Genomic DNA, 22,429 nt, shown 5'->3' with positions numbered 1-22,429 from the left:
TTGATGCTTCCCTTTTGTGCACTGGAATCTCCTCCCCCACACAATACTATACTGAACTCTGATCTCCCCTCTTTTCCTGCTCACACAAAATTGTATGTCTTACATGGAGCCTCTGCCCCCACATTATGTATTTACTCACATGTGACACCGTCTTTTTGCTTGGTTTTCCTGCCTTGTGGTTTAACACTGTATCTTTTTACCTTTGTGTAACTAATAAATGAATTCTTTTTGACCTTTATTCGGTTTTTGTAGAATTAATTTCTACTTTTTTGGTGCTTTATATAATTAGAACATGTAAAACTCACAAGGCTGCGGACGTGAAGCGATACCTCATGGAGACCTTCCTACAAGTCATTGGGTATAGTGGCTGCTTGGAGTGGCCTCCACGCTCACCTAACCTGACCCCATTGGACTTCTTTCTGTGAGGTCACATCAAACAGCAGGTTTATGTGACCCCTTCACCAACATTGCAGGACCTACGACGACGTATCACAGATGGTTGTGCAAACGTGTCACCTACCATATTGCACAACGTGCAGCAAGATACAGTATGCTATCCAGAGTCCAGATGTGCATTGCAGCTGACGGTGGCCACTTTGAGCATCAAAGTTAAATAAGCGCCATATGCGTGACCAGCATTCAATGTTTTGAGGAGGTCATGGGTTTCATATCATAGCATTTCTGTATGCAAGGTGTCGATTCGTTTTGAATTGATGATGCCCTGCAACTTTGTAATTCACTTTTTTTCTCTATCTCGTTCCGTTTTATAAATAAAAATGCTAACTCCGTTGTTTTCCACCAGGTGGCGCTATAGGTAGTTTCATTGCGTAGTGCATGGCTACTTTACTATACCTAGACACCACTTCTATGCCTATAGCTGCTGCCGTTCTCAAGTTAATGGCGGTGGACAGGATATGGGTGGACACACTGTAGATAGGGAATAACTTACTATTTTGAGGATAACCTTTAAAATTATCCACCAGAGCTGAGTGCAGCAGCTTGATCTCTCCTCATTTACAAGACATGCATGCTCACCCTGTGTAGGGGAGGTGGAGAGGACAGCTGACCTGCTGGCATCTATTCCATGTACTGTATATAGCCACCCTTACCAGTCTGTACAACTCGCTCCATAAAAACACTTTCTTTACATGCTACAATCACGCACCTTTTCTTATGGCCTTTTCTTCCAGGGATTGAAGGAGACGAGAACGAAGCTCCATTTTTCCAGCGAGAGTGAAGGCATAAGCCATCAATGCTTGTGTATATATGTTGTGTTTTCCACTTAGTGCGCTCTCCAAGCAGAATAACGCATTTCGGACTACAATGTTCTGCGGAGAGAATGATTCAATTTACACAACTGATGCCCATATAGTAACAATTCCTGATCCCCATCATTTACGCTTCCTAGTTTATGGCTTTCAAATGTTACTGAAAACTATTACTAGAAAGGGAAAGGTTTATAAATAATAATGGGCCCACTATATATTAATCTCTCATTAGGGACTGAAGCTGATTCGAGCTTAAAGAGTAACCATCATTTTAATTTTTATTCCATAAATCGATAGTAGATATGAAAATAGGCAACTTTGTAATATATCTTATCAGGGAAATCTGCTTCTTTCTCTTCCTGATCTTTCGTGGGTAAAATGTATATTCAATGAAGACCGATTTTCCCATTTCTGAGATAGAAGATGACAGTAGGTTCTTTTAACATTCCATGGAGAGGGGAGAAGGAGGGAGGATCTTTCATTTTGAAGTCACGGGTAAAAAAAAATTGTATTGAGAGACTCCCATTTCTGAGATAGAAGATGACAGTTGGTGCTTTTAAAATTCTATGGAGGAGGAAGGAGCTGGAGGCCGATAAAGACATCCTGCGACAAGTGCTGCTGAAACAAAAGTTACAGTTCTCCATAGAACTTTATGACCACCAACTGTCATTTCCAGTCTCAGTATGGGAAAATATTTTTTTCAATGAAGACAGATATTACCAGTGAATTGAGAATCTTGAGAATGAAAGATCAGTCCAGGAGGAGGATGAAGCAGGTTTCTCTGATGAGATATATTACAAAGTTTCTTATTTTCACTTGTACTATTGATTTTTTTATATTCTGTATATACTGTATATATCTATATATATAATTGCCTTATTCTGTCTGTCTGTCTGTCTGTCTGTCTTGCTCCAAAATTGTGTCCTTACGGTGACACAAAGCTGATTGACCGCTGGGCTCGCCATGGCCCCGCCCCCCCGCACGGATTGGCCGCTCGCCCAGGCTGCGCCCCCACACGGATTGGCCGGTCGCTCGCCCAGGCTCCGCCCCCCCCACAGATTGGCCTCTCGCCCCGGCACCCTGCAGGCATTGGCAACTCGGCCACGCCCCACCCCCCTCACGCAATGCACGCTAGCTCTGGCCCCGCCCCTCCCACGCATTCCCCGAACTGACACGGTCACGGAGCCACGACTACCAGGTGAGTACTGTACCCCTGGGAGCCCACATCAGCGTACGCCGCCAAACCAGCCGACACATACCCTCGCATTGCTGGGGCTGGCCGGCGTATGCTGGTGTGGGCTCCCGTGCGAGCGGGGGACGAGATACGCTGGTAACAATGGTAGCATAGTTACCAGCGCATCAAGGTCCTGCAGCGGCGGAACATACACACACGCACACACATAACAGCACACACACACACACATCAGATCACACTCACTCTCACACACACCTCACACACACATCACATCGCATCCACACACTCACAACATCCTGGGATATCGCTTGCTTCTCGGCGGCGATACTGTGCTGTGAGCTTCCAGGACCTGCCGGAGGATCACATGGCCAGAAGCATGTGGTATCTCCGGATGTTGTGAGTATGAGCGCGTATGTGCAATATCGTCAATGTGTGTGTGTGTGAGTGTATGCGATCGGGTGTGTGTGAGTGTATGCGATCGGGTGTGTGTGAGTGTATGCGATCGGGTGTGTGTGAGTGTATGCGATCGGGTGTGTGTGAGTGTATGCGATCGGGTGTGTGTGAGTGTGTGTGAGTGTATGCGATCGGATCTGTGAGTGTCGGCAGAGGAGCACGGCGTGCTGGAGGAGGCTGGGAGGAGAGAGGCTGATCCTGGGGAAGGCTGGGATGGGGAGGCTGAGAGAAGAGAGGCTGATGCTGGGGGAGGCTGAGGCTGGGGTAGGCTGGGAGGAGAGAGGCTGATGCTGGGGACCGAAAAGGCTGATGCTGGGAGGAGAGAGGCTGATGCTGGGGGAGGCTGAGGTTGGGGTAGGCTGGGAGGAGAGAGGCTGATGCTGGGAGGAGAGAGGCTGATGCTGGGGGAGGCTGAGGCTGGTATAGGCTGGGAGGAGAGAGGCTGATGCTGGGAAGAGAGAGGCTGATGCTGGGAGGAGAGAGGCTGATGCTGGGGGAGGCTGATGCTGGGGGAGGCTGAGGCTGGGAGGAGAGAGGCTGATGCTGGGAGGAGAGAGGCTGATGCTGGGGGAGGCTGAGGCTGGGGTAGGCTGGGAGGAGAGAGGCTGATGCTGGGAGGAGAGAGGCTGATGCTGGGAGGAGAGAGGCTGATGCTAGGGGCAGAAAAGGCTGATGCTGGGAGGAGAGAGGCTGATGCTAGGGACAAAAAAGGCTGATGCTGGGAGGAGAGAGGCTGATGCTGGGAGGAGAGAGGCTGATGCTGGGGACAGAAAAGGCTGATGCTGGGAGGAGAGAGGCTGATGCTGGGGACAGAAAAGGCTGATGCTGGGAGGAGAGAGGCTGATGCTGGGGACAGAGAGGCTGATGCTGGGGACAGAGAGGCTGATGCTGGGAGGAGAGAGGCTGATGCTGCGGGTAGAGAGGCTGATGCTGGGAGGAGAGAGGCTGATACTGCGGGCAGAGAGGCTGATGCTGCGGGTGGAGAGGCTGATGCTGGTGCAGCATGGGGGATGGAGCACGATGGGGGGTGCGCAGCATGGGGGATGGAGCATGTTTGGGAGTGCGCAGCATGGCGGATGGAGCACGTTTGGGAGTGCGCAGCATGGCGGATGGAGCACGTTTGGGAGTGCGCAGCATGGCGGATGGACCACGTTTGGGAGTGCGCAGCATGGCGGATGGAGCACGTTTGGGAGTGCGCAGCATGGCGGATGGAGCACGTTTGGGAGTGCGCAGCATGGCGGATGGAGCACGTTTGGGAGTGCGCAGCATGGCGGATGGAGCACGTTTGGGAGTGCGCAGCATGGCGGATGGAGCACGTTTGGGAGTGCGCAGCATGGCGGATGGAGCACGTTTGGGAGTGCGCAGCATGGCGGATGGAGCACGTTTGGGAGTGCGCAGCATGGGGGATGCAGCACGATGGGGAGTGCAGAGTATGGCGGATGGAGCACGTTTGGGAGTGCGCAGCATGGCGGATGGACCACGTTTGGGAGTGCGCAGCATGGCGGATGGAGCACGTTTGGGAGTGCGCAGCATGGCGGATGGAGCACGTTTGGGAGTGCGCAGCATGGGAGATGGAGCATGATGGGGGGTGTGCAGCATAGGGGATGGAGCACGATGGGGAGTGCGCTGCATGGGGGATGGAGCACGATGGGGAGTGCGGAGTATGGCGGATGGAGCACGTTTGGGAGTGCGCAGCATGGCGGATGGAGCACGTTTGGGAGTGCGCAGCATGGTGGATGGAGCACGTTTGGGAGTGCGCAGCATGGCGGATGGAGCACGTTTGGGAGTGCACAGCATGGGAGATGGAGCACGATGGGGGGTGCGCAGCATAGGGGATGGAGCACGATGGGGAGTGCGCTGCATGGGGGATGGAGCACGATGGGGAGTGCGCTGCATGGGGGATGGAGCACGATGGGAAGTGCACACCTCCCCCCAACACACACACACACACGCGCACGCACTGCACAACACACCACACACACACACTGGGAACCACAAACAACTGCCCTACACAGACACCCACACACACAGACAACGCTGCACACACACAACACCCAACACACAAACACCGCGGCACACACAAATATACGCACATGCCGCACAACACACACATTGCACAAAACATACCTCCCTCCAAAACACACCACACACACACAAACCGCGCAACACACACACAACGCTACAGACACACAGCGCTCCACAAACAACGCAACACACTCAACACACATACAACACCGCTCTCACCCCCCGCCACACCCAGACAACACCCAGAACATGTACAGCGCCCTACCCAAACACTTGGTAACTACACACAACAACATCTCTATATATATATATAACAAAAATCATACATGAACTACACAATACGTAAATTCTAGAATACCCGATGCGTAGAATCGGGCCACCTTCTAGTATATATATATATATATATATATATATCTCTATGAGACAAAAAAGACCAGTCGCACATTGTGAAAAACCAAAATAAATTCTACCTTATAACATAAATGGAGGTATTTAGAATATTATAATGGCCATTGTAATACCAGCCCAGCGCCCCTTCATGGCACCCTCCTTTGCTGGGTCCTACACTACACTGCATCTTTTCTGGGTTTTAAAAACCTACAAGATCCACTGGTGAACAAAAAAAAAGGCTAATGAAGCGGCCAGGAATAATTGCCTTATTCTGTCTGTCTGTTTGTCTTGCTCCAAAATGACGTCATTACAGTGACAACTGTCACATTGGCCGCTCTGTTCGGCCTGGGCCCGCCCCCTGCACGCATTGGCAGCTCCGTTTTGCCTGGCCCCGCCCCCCGCACGCATTGGCCACTCCATTTGGCCCAGCCCGCCCCCGCACGCATTGGCCACTCCGCTCGGCCCGACCACGCCCCCGTACACTGTGCCCGCTCAGCCATGCCCCCCGCACACTGTGCCTGCTCAGCCACGCCCCCCCACACTGTGCCCGCTCGGCCATGCCCCCTGCACACTGTGCCCACTCGGCCACGCCCCCCCCCAAACTGTGCCCGCTCGGCCATGCGCCCCCCCACACTGTGCCTGCTCGGCCACGCCCCCACACACAGTGCTCGCTCGGCCACGACCCCCACACTGTGCCTGCTCAGCCACGCTCCCCGCACACTGTGCCCACTAGGCCACGCCCCTCGCACACTGTGCCTGCTCGGCGACGCCTCACACACACTGTGCCCGCTCAGCCATGCCCCCCGCACACATTGGGCACCTATACACCTCCCCCCACGATGACTCCACCTATTAGACACCTCCCCCCCAGGACTACTCCACCTATTAGACACCTCACCTCCAGGACAACTCCTCCTATTATACTCCTCTCTCCCCAGGACTACTCCTTCTATTATCCTCCTCTCCCACCAGGACTACTCCTCCTATTAGACTCCTCCCCCCAGGACTACTCCTCCTATTAGACTCCTCCCTCCATTACTACTCCTCCTATTAGACTCCTTCCCCATGACTACTCCTCCTATTAGACTCCTTTCCCCCCAGGACTACTCCTCCTATTAGACTCCTCCCCCCAGGACTACTCCTCCTATTAGACTCCTCCCCCAGGACTACTCCTCCTGTTATCCTCCTCTCTCCCCAGGACTACTTCTCCTATTGTACTCCTCTCTCCCCAGGACTACTCCTCCTATTATACTCTTCTCTCCCCAGGACTACTCCTCCAAGACACACACACTGCACAAAACATACCTCCCCCCAAAACACACACAAACCACGCAACACACACACAACGCTGCAGACGCAACACACAAACAACAACACTCTCACACACCCTAGTACACCCAGACAACACCCAGAACATTTACAGCGCCCTACACAAACACTGGAAACTACACACAACAACATCTATATATATAACAAAAATTATACATTAACTAATTATCTACACAATAAATTCTTGAATACCCAATGCGTTAGAATCGGGCCACCGTCTAGTATATATATATATATATATATATATATATATATACACATATACACAGTTGAAACCATGTTTTTCTCACTGACATGTAATCAGAATAAATCTTTCCCATTTTAGGTCAATTCGGAACCTACATTATTTATACTTGCAAAATTCCAGAATAATGAGAGAGAGAGAGAGAATGTTTTAAGGCATTTTTATGGGTGCAGATGGACTTTTGAAAAAACCCCAATGGAAGTCACTGATTGGGCAGTTCATGTCTCCGCCCACATGCAGCCAGCCATAAACAGATCACTTCCAGGGGAGGGTGGGCAGAGTTTTTCCATTTTTTGGGGGGTGCACACTACATCCGATCACGCTGTTGTTACCCACAGTTGGAGCCGATCAAACACTGTAAGCGACTCGCACTGGCCTGAGCACCGAGCGTACCCGAGCACAGCGATGCTCGCTTTAGTGGTTTGCATACTTAAAGCACCCGATCTACAAACTCTTTTATAGTACGAACACCGAACCTAGGGTTCGCTCATCTCTAATATTGATGTGTGGAGTTTAAAAGGGAAGCGGTCACCAGATTTGGACCCTGTAAGCTGTGGCCATCACCAGTAGGCTCCTATATACAGCATTCCAACATGCTGTATATAGGAGTCCGGGCCTCTGTGTATAACATAAAAATCACTTTTATTATTCTCACTTAGGGAGCGGTCTGGACCGATGGGTGTCACTGCTCTCCGGTCCGGAGCCTCCTCTATGCAGCGATGGCTGTCCTTCTTCTACCCAGCCCAGTATGGATAATGTGTCGTACGTCATCCACACAGACTGGCATTGTAATCCTGCACAGGCATACTTTGATCTCCCCTTCTCAGGGCAGATCAAAGTACTGTAGTGCGCATGCGCGGGTGGTCTATAACCTTTACTCACTCCTGTTCATTACAGTACTGTGATCTGCCCTCATCGAGGCAGATCAAAGTGCGCATGCGCAGCAGCACAATTCCACCCTGTATGGATGACGTAGGACACGTCATCCATACTTGGCTAGGTAGAAGAAGTACAGTGATCCCCGGTACCCGAGAGCAGCGACACCCATCAGACCGGACCGCCCCCTTACGTGAGTATTATACAGGTGTTTTTTATGTTATACAGAGCAGCCTGTGCTCTTATATACAGTATTCTTGAATGTTGTATATAAGAGCCCACTGGTGGTGGCCGCAGCTTATAGAATCTGGTGACAGGTTCCCTTTAAGATGTTGACAATGTTTGTGGGAAATGTTGCCATCTAACGGTTGGTTTAGGTAATGCTTGTAGATACAGTTGACTAAGGATACTGATATACTAAGGATACTAATGTACTAAGGATACTGCTATACCAAGAATACTGCTATTCTAAAGGCCATTTTACACACAGCGACATCGCTAGCCCCCGTCGGTTGTGCGTCATGGGCAAATCGCTGCCCTTGGCGCACAACATCGCTAGGACCCGTCACACGTACTTACCTGCCTAGCGATGTCGCTGTGGCCGGCAAACCGCCTCCTTTCTAAGGGGGAGGTTCGTTCGGCATCACAGCAGCGTCACTAAGTGGCCCCCAATAGAAGCGGAGGGGCAGAGATGAGCGGCCGGAATATCCCGCTCACCTCCTTCCTTCCTCATTGCGGGCGGCCGTAGGTACAATTTTTTCCTCGTTCCTGCGGTGTCACACGTAGCGATGTGTGCTGCCGCAGGAATGACGAACAATCTGCGTCCTGCAACAGCAACGATATTTGGGATTAGAACGACGTGTCAATGATCAACGATAAGGTGAGTAATTATGATCGTTAGCAGTCGTTCGTGCGTTTCACACGCAACGACATCGCTAACGAGGCCTGATGTGCGTCACGAATTCCGTGACCCCAACGAATCTCGTTAGCGATGTTGTTGTGTGTAAAGCCCCCTTAAGGATACTGATATACAGAAAACCAGAGAACATTGGTTAGACAAAAGTACCTTTTGTCTAACCAATGTTCTTTGGTTTCAGTATAAAAAAAATCTATTGTTTTTTTCCCAATCCATACCTTAAAAAGACCACTATGGATGGAAGACCACCTTGTACACTTACCGTTGCAGGTAATGGATACTGCAATAATGATATGGTGATATATGAAGCCAACGTAACTTCATCATTTACTCCACCCTACAAGAAAAAGCAAATTATCCTTAGAGCATAACAGATCCCTGTATACAATATGCAGATGCTATATTTGATTAATGATATATAAATGGTGGATTTGTATGGAGAGGTCGTGCTCTATAAAACAGTGGCTACATCTGTGATTCCAGTTTGTTAGTCTGATAATAATCTGTCTTCCACTTTCTCACCTTCATTGCATTGTTAAAGAGATAACCGACATTTTGGAAGCAGCCGTTTTCCTTCTGGTGCCGAGTAAGCCATTCAAGAGCACTGCTTGTGTGTGCAGGATCGATGTAAATGTAAGACCGGGCTCTGGCAAATGACTTCATGACAAAGGCCGTCAGCCTGTGAAGACATATGGGAAGAGGGAAGACTTCTGATCAAATGAAGAGTATGCCAGCAATGGCTAAGCAACGTGAGGGTATGAGGTAAACGCAACACACTAGTGATAGTAGGAAGGGAGATGTCGATGGGTCTGGACCCCCCCAAGATGTTGGCATGCCGGAGCAAGGGAATGCCAAGCATGTGGCGCAACACAGAGAGAAAACCAGGGAAGATGTTAAGGGAGGCCTGTTATGTCACTGTGGCGCCCCAGGACCTGGTCGCCACAACAGCATTGCCCTCCCAAAGGGTTAATGCTGAGCCTGGAGGTAATTGGGAGGTCCATTGGCCAGCAAGTTTAACATCCAACGCAGTTCTCCCTCCGGCCAGCAGGGGGAGCTCTGAACCTGGGATTCCAGGGAGGATCCCCTTAAGTCTGATCTGGGGGAGGAAGTAGTGTTCAGTCTGTAGAGAGCAGTAGAAGTGAACAGACGCAGAGTGAGCTGTCCTGTGAATCTGGGGCCTAGAGCTAGAGTAGCTTGGCCCAGAGAAGCAGGAGTAGCTGAGAGGCAGCGGAGAGACTCGGACATCGGAGTCTGTGGCCACCAGGGCTTAAACATACTCCCTGGTAGCCGAATCCGAAGGGCAGGAGAGCTGCAAGCACCTGGCCCAAAAACATCCCAAAAGCACAGCTGCAGCATCAAGGCCCGGTGTGGACTCCAGCAGAGAAGCACCAGAGAGAGGGCCTGCGCAGGCTGCTACAGAGGGAAAGGGACGTACCATCAGTCCCAGCAGCAAGAGGGCCATTGCTGGATTCAGAGAAGCAGGGTCCTATCATAACAAAGAAAAGCACAGGAGTAGGCCTCATACTCAGCTGGCCAGAAAGATCACCCCAAGTACTTCCAGGCCGACCGGATCCCCATCACCACCTGTAACGGTCTCCCAGGACTGGACTGTTTCCAAAGTAAAGAGGAAAAGGTAAAGAGACTGTTGTTTGTGCCTGGTTCTTTCATTGCCTGTCGGCCCTGCACCGTGTTAGCCACACAACCTCATAGACTTCCACGAGCACTAACAGTGTCCCCGGGGCTCCGCTCCACCTGTGGGGAGCAGTACCACCATTGCTGCTATAACATCACCCCGGAGGCCTCACACAGCAGCGGCGGCTTAATAGCCGCAGACCACAGGTGGCATCACAAACACCAACTTTATTCACCAAGCCACATATACTACTGACACCCACCAGGGCCACGGAGCCGGGCCCAGCCACCACTGACCACCACCGGACTAGTCCGGCCCGGCACCGGGTGTCCCATAGCCCTGGGGTGGGCGAGTCATCACCACCAGAGTCTGCTCCAGCGACTTCTACTTCGATCGCCAGGCGACGCCGTGTTCCTGCCGTGGATAGTGCTGGTGATGGGAGAGGAGTTGATGCCAGTGGCGCTGGTGGGCGCAGGCTCCGCTCATCCACTGGGCTGGGTTTCCTTGGGATCTGCAGTACCACTGGCTGACCATAGGTGGCATGTGTCTTCCAGCTGAAGTTACCATCATTCATTTACAACCAATGGGAAGACACCCTTCTTAATTCCCCTCCTGTCTGCTCACCACTGCCAGAGATAGTTTTGAATTCCTGGTTCCTGTTCTGTTTAGTGAGTCTGGTGTTCTGACTTCTGCTTGTTTCCTGACTACTCTCCTGCCTGCCGTATTTGTACCTCGCTGCCCAATCCGGATTTGACCTCTGCTTTGTTTTCTGATTACGACCTTGCCTGTGTGATTCTGTCCCTGTTTTGCATTTCCCGGTTCGACCTTGCTTGACTACTACTCTCATCGGACTGGAGCTTTCCACAGGTAGTGATCACATTGGGCCCTGTGTAATTCCAAATCCCTGTATAGGGGTTAAAGGGTTTCACGGTTCTAGGGGTCCTGCTTGGTGAGCGGCTTCCCTCTAGCCTGTACATTACAGCCCGTCTGAGTCTGTGGATCTAGTCAGGCGTTACAAGGCCCTAGTGATAGGGAGAGTGGTCACCACTTCACAATCACCTGTGACTGACTCCTGAGCTCCCTAATTTCCTTAGATGGGTCCTTCCCTTTGTGCGTTGTCAAGCTTCTAGGCCCTCACTGACCGTGAACTTACCATGGGTAGTAAGTAGGTCAGTGAGACACTACTTTCACTAGTACAATAAAACAACATGAGGAAGGTAAGAAAAACAGGTGGTGAAATACACAACAAAAAGCAATTCTTGGTTTCTTCAGCAGGAAGCGTCGCAGCTGCAATAACACCACAGCTATGCAGAGACAAGCTCTTTCAATGTGGTCACTATAGAGAATCTGTATTACCGGCATAGAGTAAAGCCAGGAGTGGGTATATATAGCAGAAGAGCATAATGAAAAAATGCTGCAGCTGTGATTAAGGCCAACAGTAATCTCAGCCAGCAGGGAAAAAGACCTTAACCCATTCAGCATCAAAGAAAGCAAAACATCTTTATCAACATTCATAGCTCCTCGTTTGGTTTTAATTTCATCTTCTTCCACTGGCATGTTGGGTCCTTGGCACACAATGACTTGCTGAATGGAAAAAGGGCCAATACATAAGGTGTCTGCTCTGGGATCTGATTTTTGGGTCTGGGGTTTTACATTTATTTTGGTTTCTGATGGCATCTGGGTCTGAAATAGCTTTAGGCATTGGTGGATACAATCAGTAGGGGGCCCCTGTGCATGAACTGGATATGGGACCCCTATTATGCCATATTTCAATATAAAGCACTTACTTATTTCTCTGTAACAACCCATCAGTAATTGTGGCCTAGGGCGTTTATTATCTTATTCCTGTACATGCAATCTAGGAAACTGCTTTTAGGATGGACCCCATATTGTATTGGCCACCAAATGGTTTGGCATCTAATTTAGTTTTAGGATTGGGTCTGGGGTCTTTAATTTGTGAGGTCTGTATTAGTTTAGGGGGTGTGAGAGAACAGAATCCATTTTGAGTCTGTGGTATCCATCTGGTACTTAATTCTGACGTCAGGGTGTTCAGGTAACACTGATGGGCGGTTTCACCTTTCTGTTCATGCCTCTACTGCATATTTCAGAGGTACCTTGTCCTTTGTCTGTGACCTTAGTTAAACTAATCATATGTGCTAGTAAAGGAGAATTCTTTGCGTAAAGGAGGAGTGTATTTCGATCATAGGGGTCTGGTCTGAGGTCCGAATCAATTTAGAGACCTGATCTGGAGCTCGATGTTTCCCCTGCCTTTCTCTCTGTTTCCTAGATATGCTGATGGTACCACTGCTTAAATAGCAGGAGGTCCAGTCTTCCATGATGAACCATCCATCAAATTCATAGATTAGATGAACAGTCCATTGATCTCAGTGGTGCTACAAACCAGACCCTGTAAATAACAGCAGATTGTTCAGGAATCAAGAAGATGGACATCTTGAGATCAACCTTTGATTCAGAGACCCTATATTTTTAACACCAGACCCCTCCTTCTTATTCCTACCAGGTATTTCCTGAATTTCTTCTTCCATATCCTGGTCCAAATGCACTGTAAGATCCATCACTGTGTCTATAAGCCAGTTGTGTTTGATACCCTGTATAAAAATATTTAATCTCAGATTAAGAGGAAATATAGGATAATGAAGCAAAAAAATAGACTTAAATAATGCACAATTTTATATATATACATATATATATATATATATATATATATATATATATATATATATATATATATATATATATATATATATATATGTGACGCCCTGGCAAAACCAGGTAGTCACAAAAGTGTCCACCCTCCTTGATACCACCAAAAAGCCACACCCAGGTACAACACACAGCCATTAAAACCTAGCCACCCCCTCATGATAATAAGGACACACCAGTGGGCGGGATCAGGCGGATGAGAACGCCCACCTAGGGGTCCTGAGGTGTTAGAGGCGGGAACACGTCCGTTGAAGCTTAAGTTTGAGTTTGAACAGTGGAGGAGTGAAGGAGCTGTCAGTTCAAGTGTAGTCAGGGGCCCTTGGACTACCCGGCTAGATGGCAGACAGCGAACAGGGCCACAGGCGACGGAGATCCGGTCGCGGGAGACCTTAAGTGGACCAGGGCAGAGTTGTAGCCCGCCAGTGCCGACAGCAGGAATCCGGTTCGAAGGCCGTGCACAGACGGGGTGCCTGGACCCTAGGACGAGGAAGGTTGCATGCCCCTTGTTAATCAACCAACAGAGGACCAGGTTTCAGGCCTTGTTCTCCCGAAGCCCATAGAGCGAAACGGAAGGCCAACGTCGGGGATAGGGTGTCCGTCAGAACCCACAGAAATCCCAAGGGTCAGCTTTCGCGGGCCACAGCTCCCAAACAAACTCAGTACCGGGAGTGGACTTCCCCGTTCTATGCGGAGTCGTCCGACAGAAGAGACAAACACGGAGTACAGGAGGAATGGATACCTGTTTACTAAACCCGGGTGTGGGACCCGAATACACCCTCAAACGGCAGCCGGTCACTGGCAACTTGGTTTACCACTGGACTTGTGTGAGATTACTGAACTGTGAGTACACCATTGCCCCCCATCCAACCCGGCACATCACCTCCAGCAGCCATTACTCCCGTGTACCGACCACGGGCCCCGGACTACACCTCCCCTACCCATGGAGGGGATCCCATCTTGCTGCCCCGCTCCATCAGCCCCGGGCGCCCCATCACCAGGAAGCGGCGGTGTCACCATCCCTCACCGCGACCCACGGGTGGCGTCACCGACACAACAACTCCCCTGTAAATATCACCCTCTTTCCGACGGTTGTGAGGACGGCCGGCCGTGCGAGCCCGGTTCCGGTCACCACTCGAGCCGCAGCAGTGAACCCGGATCCGAGCGGGCCCAGAGAAGCGGCAGCGCCCCCCCGCCCGCAACATATATGTGGCACCCCAGGGCAATGGGGTACCTGGTCCCGGGCGTATGGTGCCCAGGGAGAGTCGTGGTCGTGGCCAATGTTCTGTTCCGTGACCCTGGGGGTCGGTCCGAAAAAGGGGTGAAACAAAAATAAAATAAAGAAAAGAGTTTTTGACTACTCTACATGCGGTTTGCGGCTATTTGGTAGGAGCAGCCGCTGCGGGATTTTGCTGGGGTTGGTGGTATAACGCAGCTGAGGTGTTTTGGCCCTCCTCAAGCAGGACTAGGCCCCAGAAGTTGATGATTGGGGTAGTAGTGTGAGTGCACGTAGATGGGAATCAGTAGTACCACACAGGAACTGCAGTTTAAGTTGTTGTTTACTCACTGTGCTAGTACCAGTGCCCCATTGGTGCTGATCTTCAGGTATTCCCTCACAGAGGAGGAGTTAGTTACTATGGGTAGAGAAGAACTCCATTTGAGAGTTAGTTGAAGCAAGGGCCAGAGAGTGCCGAGTGTGGCCACGTGTGCCCTCTGCTGGTTAGGCAGTTATCCCAAACTTCCAGGCGTGAGAACCTCTGGAGCATAAGGCTCAGAGCTGGTGGTAAGAAGACGCCTGGAAGTTTGGGATAACATTGCCGATATCGCTAGCGTGCGTACCCACCCCCATCTTTTGTGCAACACGGGCATATCGCTGCCCGTCGCGCACAAAATCGCGCACCCCCGTCACACAGACTTACCTGCTCTGCAACGTCGCTCTGGCCAGCGAACCGCCTCCTTTCTAAGGGGGTGGGTTGTGCGGCGTCACAGCGACGTCACACGGCAGGCGTCCAATAGAAGCGGAGGGGCGGAGATGAGCGGGACGTAAACATCCCGCCCACCTTCTTCCTTCCGCATAGCCGGTGGACGCAGGTAAGGAGATGTTCCTCGCTCCTGCGGTGTCACACACAGCGATGTGTGCTGCTGCAGGAACGAGGAACAACATCGCTAATGAGTGTTAAACGATTTTTGGTTTTAGGACGACCTCTCCACGGCAAACGATTTTGGCCGCTTTTGCGATCGTTTTAGGTCGCACAAAAGTGTCACATGCTGCGATATCGTTAATGACCCCGGATGTGTGTCACTAACGGCGTGACCCCCGACGATAAAACATTAACGATATCGTAGTGTGTAAAGCCCCCTTAATAGTGGTGTGAACCCAGTGAGGGAAATGGAACCAGTGAAGTGTATGTACACATTGTGACTTGTTTCCAGAGAACCATATCGTTGAGTGTAGCTAGACTATCACCTGTGCAATACTAGGGAGGGCGTATTATCGAATAGTAGTGGTCAGGTACTGTATCTTCACAGCTTAATGGATAGATAAATACAGATATAGGTTTCATAGCTTGATGATGATTTATAGTCCAGCAGTTCGTAGGGTACAGGAGGTGTAATAACATATAACCGGTGCAGCCGCACAGGGGCCCAGAGGAGAGGGGGGCCCGCTAAAAACAGGGTCTGACTTTGCTGGTTAAAGAGCGTGGGCTTCGGGTCCTCGGCGGGCCACCTGTGCTTGATATAGAAGGGGCCCGCCGCCGGTAACCACGGTTGTTAGAACGGGCCCATGGGCCATCGATTGTCAGTGCTATGCGTGGAGCACTGACGCCACTATGCAGCGCATAGCAGTGACGTTTAATGGCTGCCAGTCTATCAAAGGTAGTGCATGTTTGCGAGCGGCCTCTGATAGGCCGGCGGCCATTAAACGTCACTGCTATGCGCTGCATGGTGACGTCAGTGCTCGGAGCATAGCACTGACAATCGATGGCCCATGGGACCGTTCTAACAACTGCAGTTACCGGCGGCGGGCCCCTTCTGTATAAAGCACAGGGGGCTCACCGAGGCCTTGCTTTGTGCCTGGAACAGCCATCACTGCTTACCGCTGTGCCGCGGAGGCCGCAATGACTCGGTGTCAGACTGCAGAGACAGTGACTGTACACTGAGGGACAGCGTGAGAGAGAGAGAGCAGTGTGGGGTGAGTGGACCACATGGGAAATGGGCCACGCAGTATTTAAAAGTGAAGGAACAGTATGAAGAAGGAGGGAACTGTACAGAGAGGTAAGAACTTGAGAGCACAGTATTTATAAGTGGGACCATGGGGGGTAGTATAGATAAGTGGGAGCATGGAAGATAGTATGGATAAGTGGGAGCATAGGGAGATCAGTATGAATAAGAGGGAGCTTAGGGGGGACAGCATGGATAAGTGGGAGCATAGGGGTCAGTATGGATAAGTGGGAGCATAGGGAGATCAGTATGTATAAGAGGGAGCTTAGGGGGGACAGCATGGATAAGTGGGAGCATAGGGGTCAGTATGGATAAGTGGGAGTTTAGGGGTGACAGCATGGATAAGTGGGAGCATAGGGGGGCAGTATGGATAAGTGGGAGTTTAGGGATCAGTATGGATAAGTGGGAGCATAGGGTGGCATTATGGATAAGTGGGAGCTTAGGGGAGACAGCCTGGATATGTGGGAGCATAGGGGGCAGTATGGATAAGTGGGAGCTTAGGAGTCAGTATGGATAAGTGGGAGCATAGGGTGGCATTATGGATAAGTGGGAGCTTAGGGGTAACAGCATGGACAAGTGGGAGCATAGGGTGGCATTGTGGATAAGTGGGAGCTTAGGGGTAACAGCATGGATAAGTGGGAGCATAGGGTGGCATTGTGGATAAGTGGGAGCTTAGGGGTAACAGCATGGATAACTGGGAGCATAGGGTGGCATTGTGGATAAGTGGGAACATAGGGGGGCAGTATGGATAAGTGGGAGCTTAGGGGACATTATGGATAAGTGGCAGCTTAGGGGACATTATGGATAAGTGGGAGCTTAGGTGGTGCAGCATGGATAAGTGGGAGCATAGAGAAGCAGTATGGATAAGTAGGAGAATAGGGGGCAGTAGGGAGGATAGGGAGGACAGCATGGATAAATGGGAGCACAGGGGGCAATATGGATAAGTGGGAGCTTAAGGGGACAGAATTGATAAGTGGCAGCATAGGGGTGCAGTATGGATAAGTGGGAACATTGGGGGGATTGTATGGAGAAGGGAGAGTATAGGGGGCAGTATGGTTAAGTGGGAGTATAGGGGGCATTATGGATAAGTGGGAACATAGGGGGTAGTATGGATAAGTGGGAACATAGGGGGCAGTATGGATAAGTGAGAACATAGGGGGAACAGTATGGATAAGTGGCAGCATTTGGGAGATTGTATGGAGAAGTGAGAACATAGGGGGGATAGTATGGAGAAGTAGGGGAACTATATGTTGAAGTGGGAACATGGGTGGACAGTATGGAGAGGTAGATCTGTTTTCTGGTAACAGCCTTACCATTGTTAAAGAAGGAATTTTGTATTCACTAAATGTGTGAATGTTCATGTAATGTGTGATAATCTATTCCCCTACCGCTGCTCTCTGGTGTCCAGCGCCGGCCTCCTCTTCTCAGTGATATCGCTGCGCTATACACTCTCCGGGACACGCTGCTCAGCTGAGTTTTTGCCTCGGGGAGGAGGAGGGGGGGGGGGGGCATACACAATTCTTGCACGGGGGCCCTTTGCTCTCAGTGTCCGCCCCTGGTAATAAGCAGAGTCTCTTACCTGTGGTCAGGTAGCTCAGGGCTTTTGCTTTTATCTCCAGGGTAAGCTGATTTGTTTTATTGAGATATTCCAGAACATAGATATTAGGAGTGAATAGGACCATGTTTTGTTCTCCACATCCAAATGGCAACTGAAGAAGTTTCCCCAAATTCTGCATTGAAGTTCCCATGATGTCCCCTAAAAGGAACAAAACATTTTTTTTTTAATTATTATTATTATTATTATTATTTTGTTGTTATTATTATTAGTAAGAAATGCAGCACCTACAGCCTTCAAATGAGTCACTAAAATACAATAATGTTATGTGTAAGATTGAGATCATTGCATCTGTTGGAATATACAGTCTATCCACCCATATCCTGTCCACCGCCATTAACTTGAGAACGGTGGCAGCTATAGGCATAGAAGTGGTGTCTAGGTATAGTAAAGTAGCCATGCGTTACGCAATGAAACCACCTATAGCACCACCTGGTGGAAAACAACGAAGTTAGCATTTTTATCTCGAAAACGGAACGAGATAGAGAAAAAAAGTGAATTACAAAGTTGTAGGGCATCATCAATTCAATACGAATCAACACGTTGCATACAGAAATGCTTTGATATGAAACCCATGACCCCCCCAAAACATTGAATGCTGGTCACTCATATGGCGCTCATTTAACTTTGATGCTCAACGTGGCCACCGTCAGCTGCAATGCACATCTGGACTCTGGACAGCATACTGTATCTTGCTGTAGGTTGTAGGCGACACGTTTGCACAAGCATCTGTGATACGCCGTCATACGTCCTGCAATGTTGGTGGAGGGGTCGCATACACCTGCTGCTTTATGTGACCTCACAGAAAGAAGTCCAATGGGGTCGGGTCAGGTGAGCGTGGAGGCCACTCCACACAGCCACCATACACAATGACTTGTAGGAAGGTCTCCATGAGGTATTGCTTCACGTCCGCAGCCTTGTGAGTTTTGCACATTCTAATCATAGCATTTCTGTATGAATTGATGATACCCTACAACTTTGTAATTCACTTTTTTCCTCTATCTTGTTCGGTTTTTGAGATAAAAATGTTAACTCCGTTGTTTTCCACCAGGTGGCGCTATAGGTGGTTTCATTGCGTAGCGCATGGCTACTTTACTATACCTAGACACCATGATAGGTATAGTAAAGTAGCTGCCTATAGCTGCCGCCGTTCTCAAGTTAATGGTGGTGGACAGGATATGGGTGGACACACTGTATAACTGACAAGAAGGCTCTACAAGAGAAGCAAGATTGTGAAATCTTGGCCAAAGTCGCCGAGTAGCCCCAGCCTAAAGCTCACCATCCACCTACAAGAACAAGTTCATTCAGCCTTTGCTAAGCCACCCAATCACCCTTTACACCTGCTCGCTCAGTATTTTTTTTTATCAATAGGGAAATAGATGTAAGTTTCTGCCAGACACCTCTAGAAAAATAAAGATTGAACATATTGAAATTCAACATGTCCAATTGTGCTTAACCCCATTTACATAAGACAGTTGGCTCGTCCCACCAAAATTGGCGTATACTATATATGGTTTCTTAAATCTGGAACACTCTCTCCACAAATTATATCCTTACGTAGGGAGCTCCATGATTTGTACTACAGGGGACAACAATGAAACTTACTGATAACCGAGGACTAAGCGTAAAACTTACCGACAACCGAGAAGTAAGCGCGAGGAGAACCTTCCACCACTTGTCCTGGAAGTTTCAGTGAAATTTGTTCAGATGCCTCACCACCTAAGTAAAAGATTTAGTAAAAGTTATATTAATAATGTATTTTATATTACTAGCATAGTGTTTAGCACTTGTGTACCTTTATCACTTTTTTTTACTTTACAGATTGTATCAGTTCTTTACACCATATGTATGCCATTTTAAGTGCAAAAGCTGAACCTATTTTAACCTGTTTTATTAGCAGTTGAAACCAGTAAGGGTACAATATGTTCACACGTTTTTTCTTCACCAAAAACCAGAATAGCGATACATTCTTCTAACATTTTTGCTTGCTTTTTTCCCTCTTTTCATTTGAATAGGTGAAAAACACTGAAAGAATTGGCATGCTGCAGATTTCAAAAACTGCTCGGCAGCTTAAACGTCCCCCCCCCAAAAAAAACAGACGTGTGTATGAGATTTTTTGAATCTGATGTATTTTGCTGCTACTGTCATCGCCACATTCTTGTCACTGAACAAAATGTTGCAAAAAATGCCTCGTTGGAATAGATCAGGACTTTCCATGTACACTCCCTGACACACGTTCTGTCACTTATCCATATTATGTAAATAAAAGCTTATAACCTGACTTTAAATTCATCCATTGGTTTTATAAAGTACTCTTTTAAAAGCTGAAATCCTCTCAAATTCGGTTTAGGTTCTGAAAATAAAGTTCTGCAAAGCTGAAATATTGATCATTTAATGAACACAGAAAGATCAGATTTTGGCAAGACAAAAGTTTTGTCACCCACAGAAAGTAATGTGAAATTCAAACAAATAATTAACTTCTAATACAAAGATATGTTGCATAACATTGGTGAATGAAGTTGTGGTGCTATTAGAGCCATATTTAATATTTTGTGTGACTTCCATGAGTTTGAAGGACTGCATCCATGCGGTTCAACAATGATTCATATAATTTATTGATGAAGTAATCAGGAATAGCAAAGAATGCAGTCTTACATGCCTCCCAGAGGTCATCTAGATTCTTTGGTTTTGTCTTCCAAGCTTCCTCTTTCACTCTACCCCAAACATGCTCAATGATGTTCATGTCTGGTGACTGGGCTGGCCAGTCCTTGAGCATCTTGATCTTCTTTGCCAGAAGGAACATTGTTGTAGAGATGGATGTATGAGATGGAGCACCATCCTGCTACAGAATTTGACCCCTTTTATGATTGGGTATGTAAGAGGTAGCTAATACTTCTTGATATTTTAGGCTATTGATATTGCCTTCTACCTTGCAAATGTTTTGCACACCCCCATACTGAATGTAACCCCAGACCATGATCTTTCCACCACCATTTCTGGATCCATACGGGCTCCAGTAGGTCTCTTGCAGTATTTGCGACGGCTGTGGTGTAATTCAACTGAAGATTCATCAGAGAAATTCACCGTCTGCTATTTTTCCAGCGTCCATCTGCTTGGCAGGCTGTGGGACTTGGCAAATGCCACACGATTTTTTAATTGTCTTTTGTTTAGTGCTGGCTTTTGGGCACTGATTCGACCATGGAGGCCATTTCGAGACAGAATCCTACAAACTGTTCTAGTTGACACAGGGACTTGAGGTGACCAGGCCTGTTGGAGCTCTGCTGCAGTGGAAGAGGGGCTGGCTTTGGATTTTCTAACTAACAAACGTTCCTCCTGAGCAGTTGTCTTGCGGGGTCTGCCGGACCTGGGCTTGTGAAAAACATTCCAGTCTCTTCAATTTTTTTTTAATTCTTTGTACTTGACGCTGAGACACATTAAAGGTGCCAGCCACCTCTGCAGTGGATCTGGTCTTCAGCCTCTTGATAATCAAGGCTTTGGTCGCAGGGTGAATTTTTGGCATGTTGTCAGAGGTCAAGTTGCAGTTCAACTGAAGGTCTGGGGAGCTGCGTTTCTTTTTATACATACCCACAAATTAACCAATCATTTAGTGAGCACAGGAGAGGATGTAAACTAGGATTGGGTGCATTATATAACAAGGCGATAAAACTTTTGTCTTGCTAAAATCTGACCTTTCTGTGTTTATTAAATGATCAATATTTCAGCTTTGCAGCAACTTTATTTTCATAACCTAAACAAAATTTGGGAGTGTTTCAGCTTTCAAAAGAGTAATTTATGAAACCAATGGATGAATTTAAAGTCAGGTTATAAGCTTTTATTTACATAACATGGATAAGCGACAGAACTTCTGTCAGGGACTGTAAGTCATAGAGCCATTGATTTAAAGGCTAAAAGACAATGGATATAATCAGTGCTGCCGGTGATTCAATGGCGATCAAACCAGCGATTGAAGAACATGTGGTTTATTGAAGTCTACACGTTTCAAAACCCACTGGTTTCTTCTTCAGGACAAACCCAAATAAAATCAGTTTACTGAAGTCTATGTGTTTCGAAGTCCACTGGTTTCTTCATTAGGACACATCGGACAGTTTGTCCTGATGAAGAAACTAGTTTGTTTCGAAACACATAGACTTGAATAACCTGCATGTTCTTGGGTTTCTCCTGATGAACAAACTAGTTGGTTTCGAAACATGTAGACTTCAATAAACCTCATGGTCTTGAGTTTGTCCTGATGAAGAAACCAGTAGGTTTTAAAACGCGTAGAAGTCAATAAACCACAATCCCTGGTCTGAACGTCATTGAATCACTGGCAGCGCGGACTACATACATTGTCTCCTATCCTTTGATCTATGCACACAGTGGAGCCACAGCAGCCACTTTTTTTATACTTTTACAGGAGTTGTACCCCTCACAACTCCATCAGGTGAGCGCATCCCCCTCACTCATTCTCCCATTGTATACAGTTAAGACCCTATTGTGCTTTTTTGTCTCCCAGCTCCTTGCCCAACAGAGCTATTTATTGTC

At 48.5% G+C, this 22,429-nt stretch overlaps 1 protein-coding gene across 3 annotated transcripts in view; it reads right to left on the bottom strand.

Moving 5' to 3' along the window:
- The window catches only part of A2M (alpha-2-macroglobulin), a 124,722-nt gene that overhangs the window by 23,477 nt on the left and 78,816 nt on the right, over positions 1 to 22,429 (bottom strand). For all 3 annotated transcript variants that reach the window (XM_075348521.1, XM_075348520.1, XM_075348522.1), the window contains exons 23-28: positions 19,523 to 19,606; positions 17,852 to 18,028; positions 12,848 to 12,938; positions 9,219 to 9,375; positions 8,959 to 9,033; positions 1,166 to 1,328 (exon numbers count right to left, since the gene is read on the bottom strand). In XM_075348521.1, coding sequence (XP_075204636.1) covers positions 1,166 to 1,328; positions 8,959 to 9,033; positions 9,219 to 9,375; positions 12,848 to 12,938; positions 17,852 to 18,028; positions 19,523 to 19,606 — 747 coding nt within the window. The remainder of the gene's footprint in view (positions 1 to 1,165; positions 1,329 to 8,958; positions 9,034 to 9,218; positions 9,376 to 12,847; positions 12,939 to 17,851; positions 18,029 to 19,522; positions 19,607 to 22,429) is intronic.

This window comes from Anomaloglossus baeobatrachus, chromosome 5 (genome assembly GCF_048569485.1).
Source record: "Anomaloglossus baeobatrachus isolate aAnoBae1 chromosome 5, aAnoBae1.hap1, whole genome shotgun sequence".
NCBI classification, from domain to species: domain Eukaryota; kingdom Metazoa; phylum Chordata; class Amphibia; order Anura; family Aromobatidae; genus Anomaloglossus; species Anomaloglossus baeobatrachus.
Note: the sequence above shows the minus strand (reverse complement) of the source record. Positions and strands in the feature narration are given on the sequence as shown.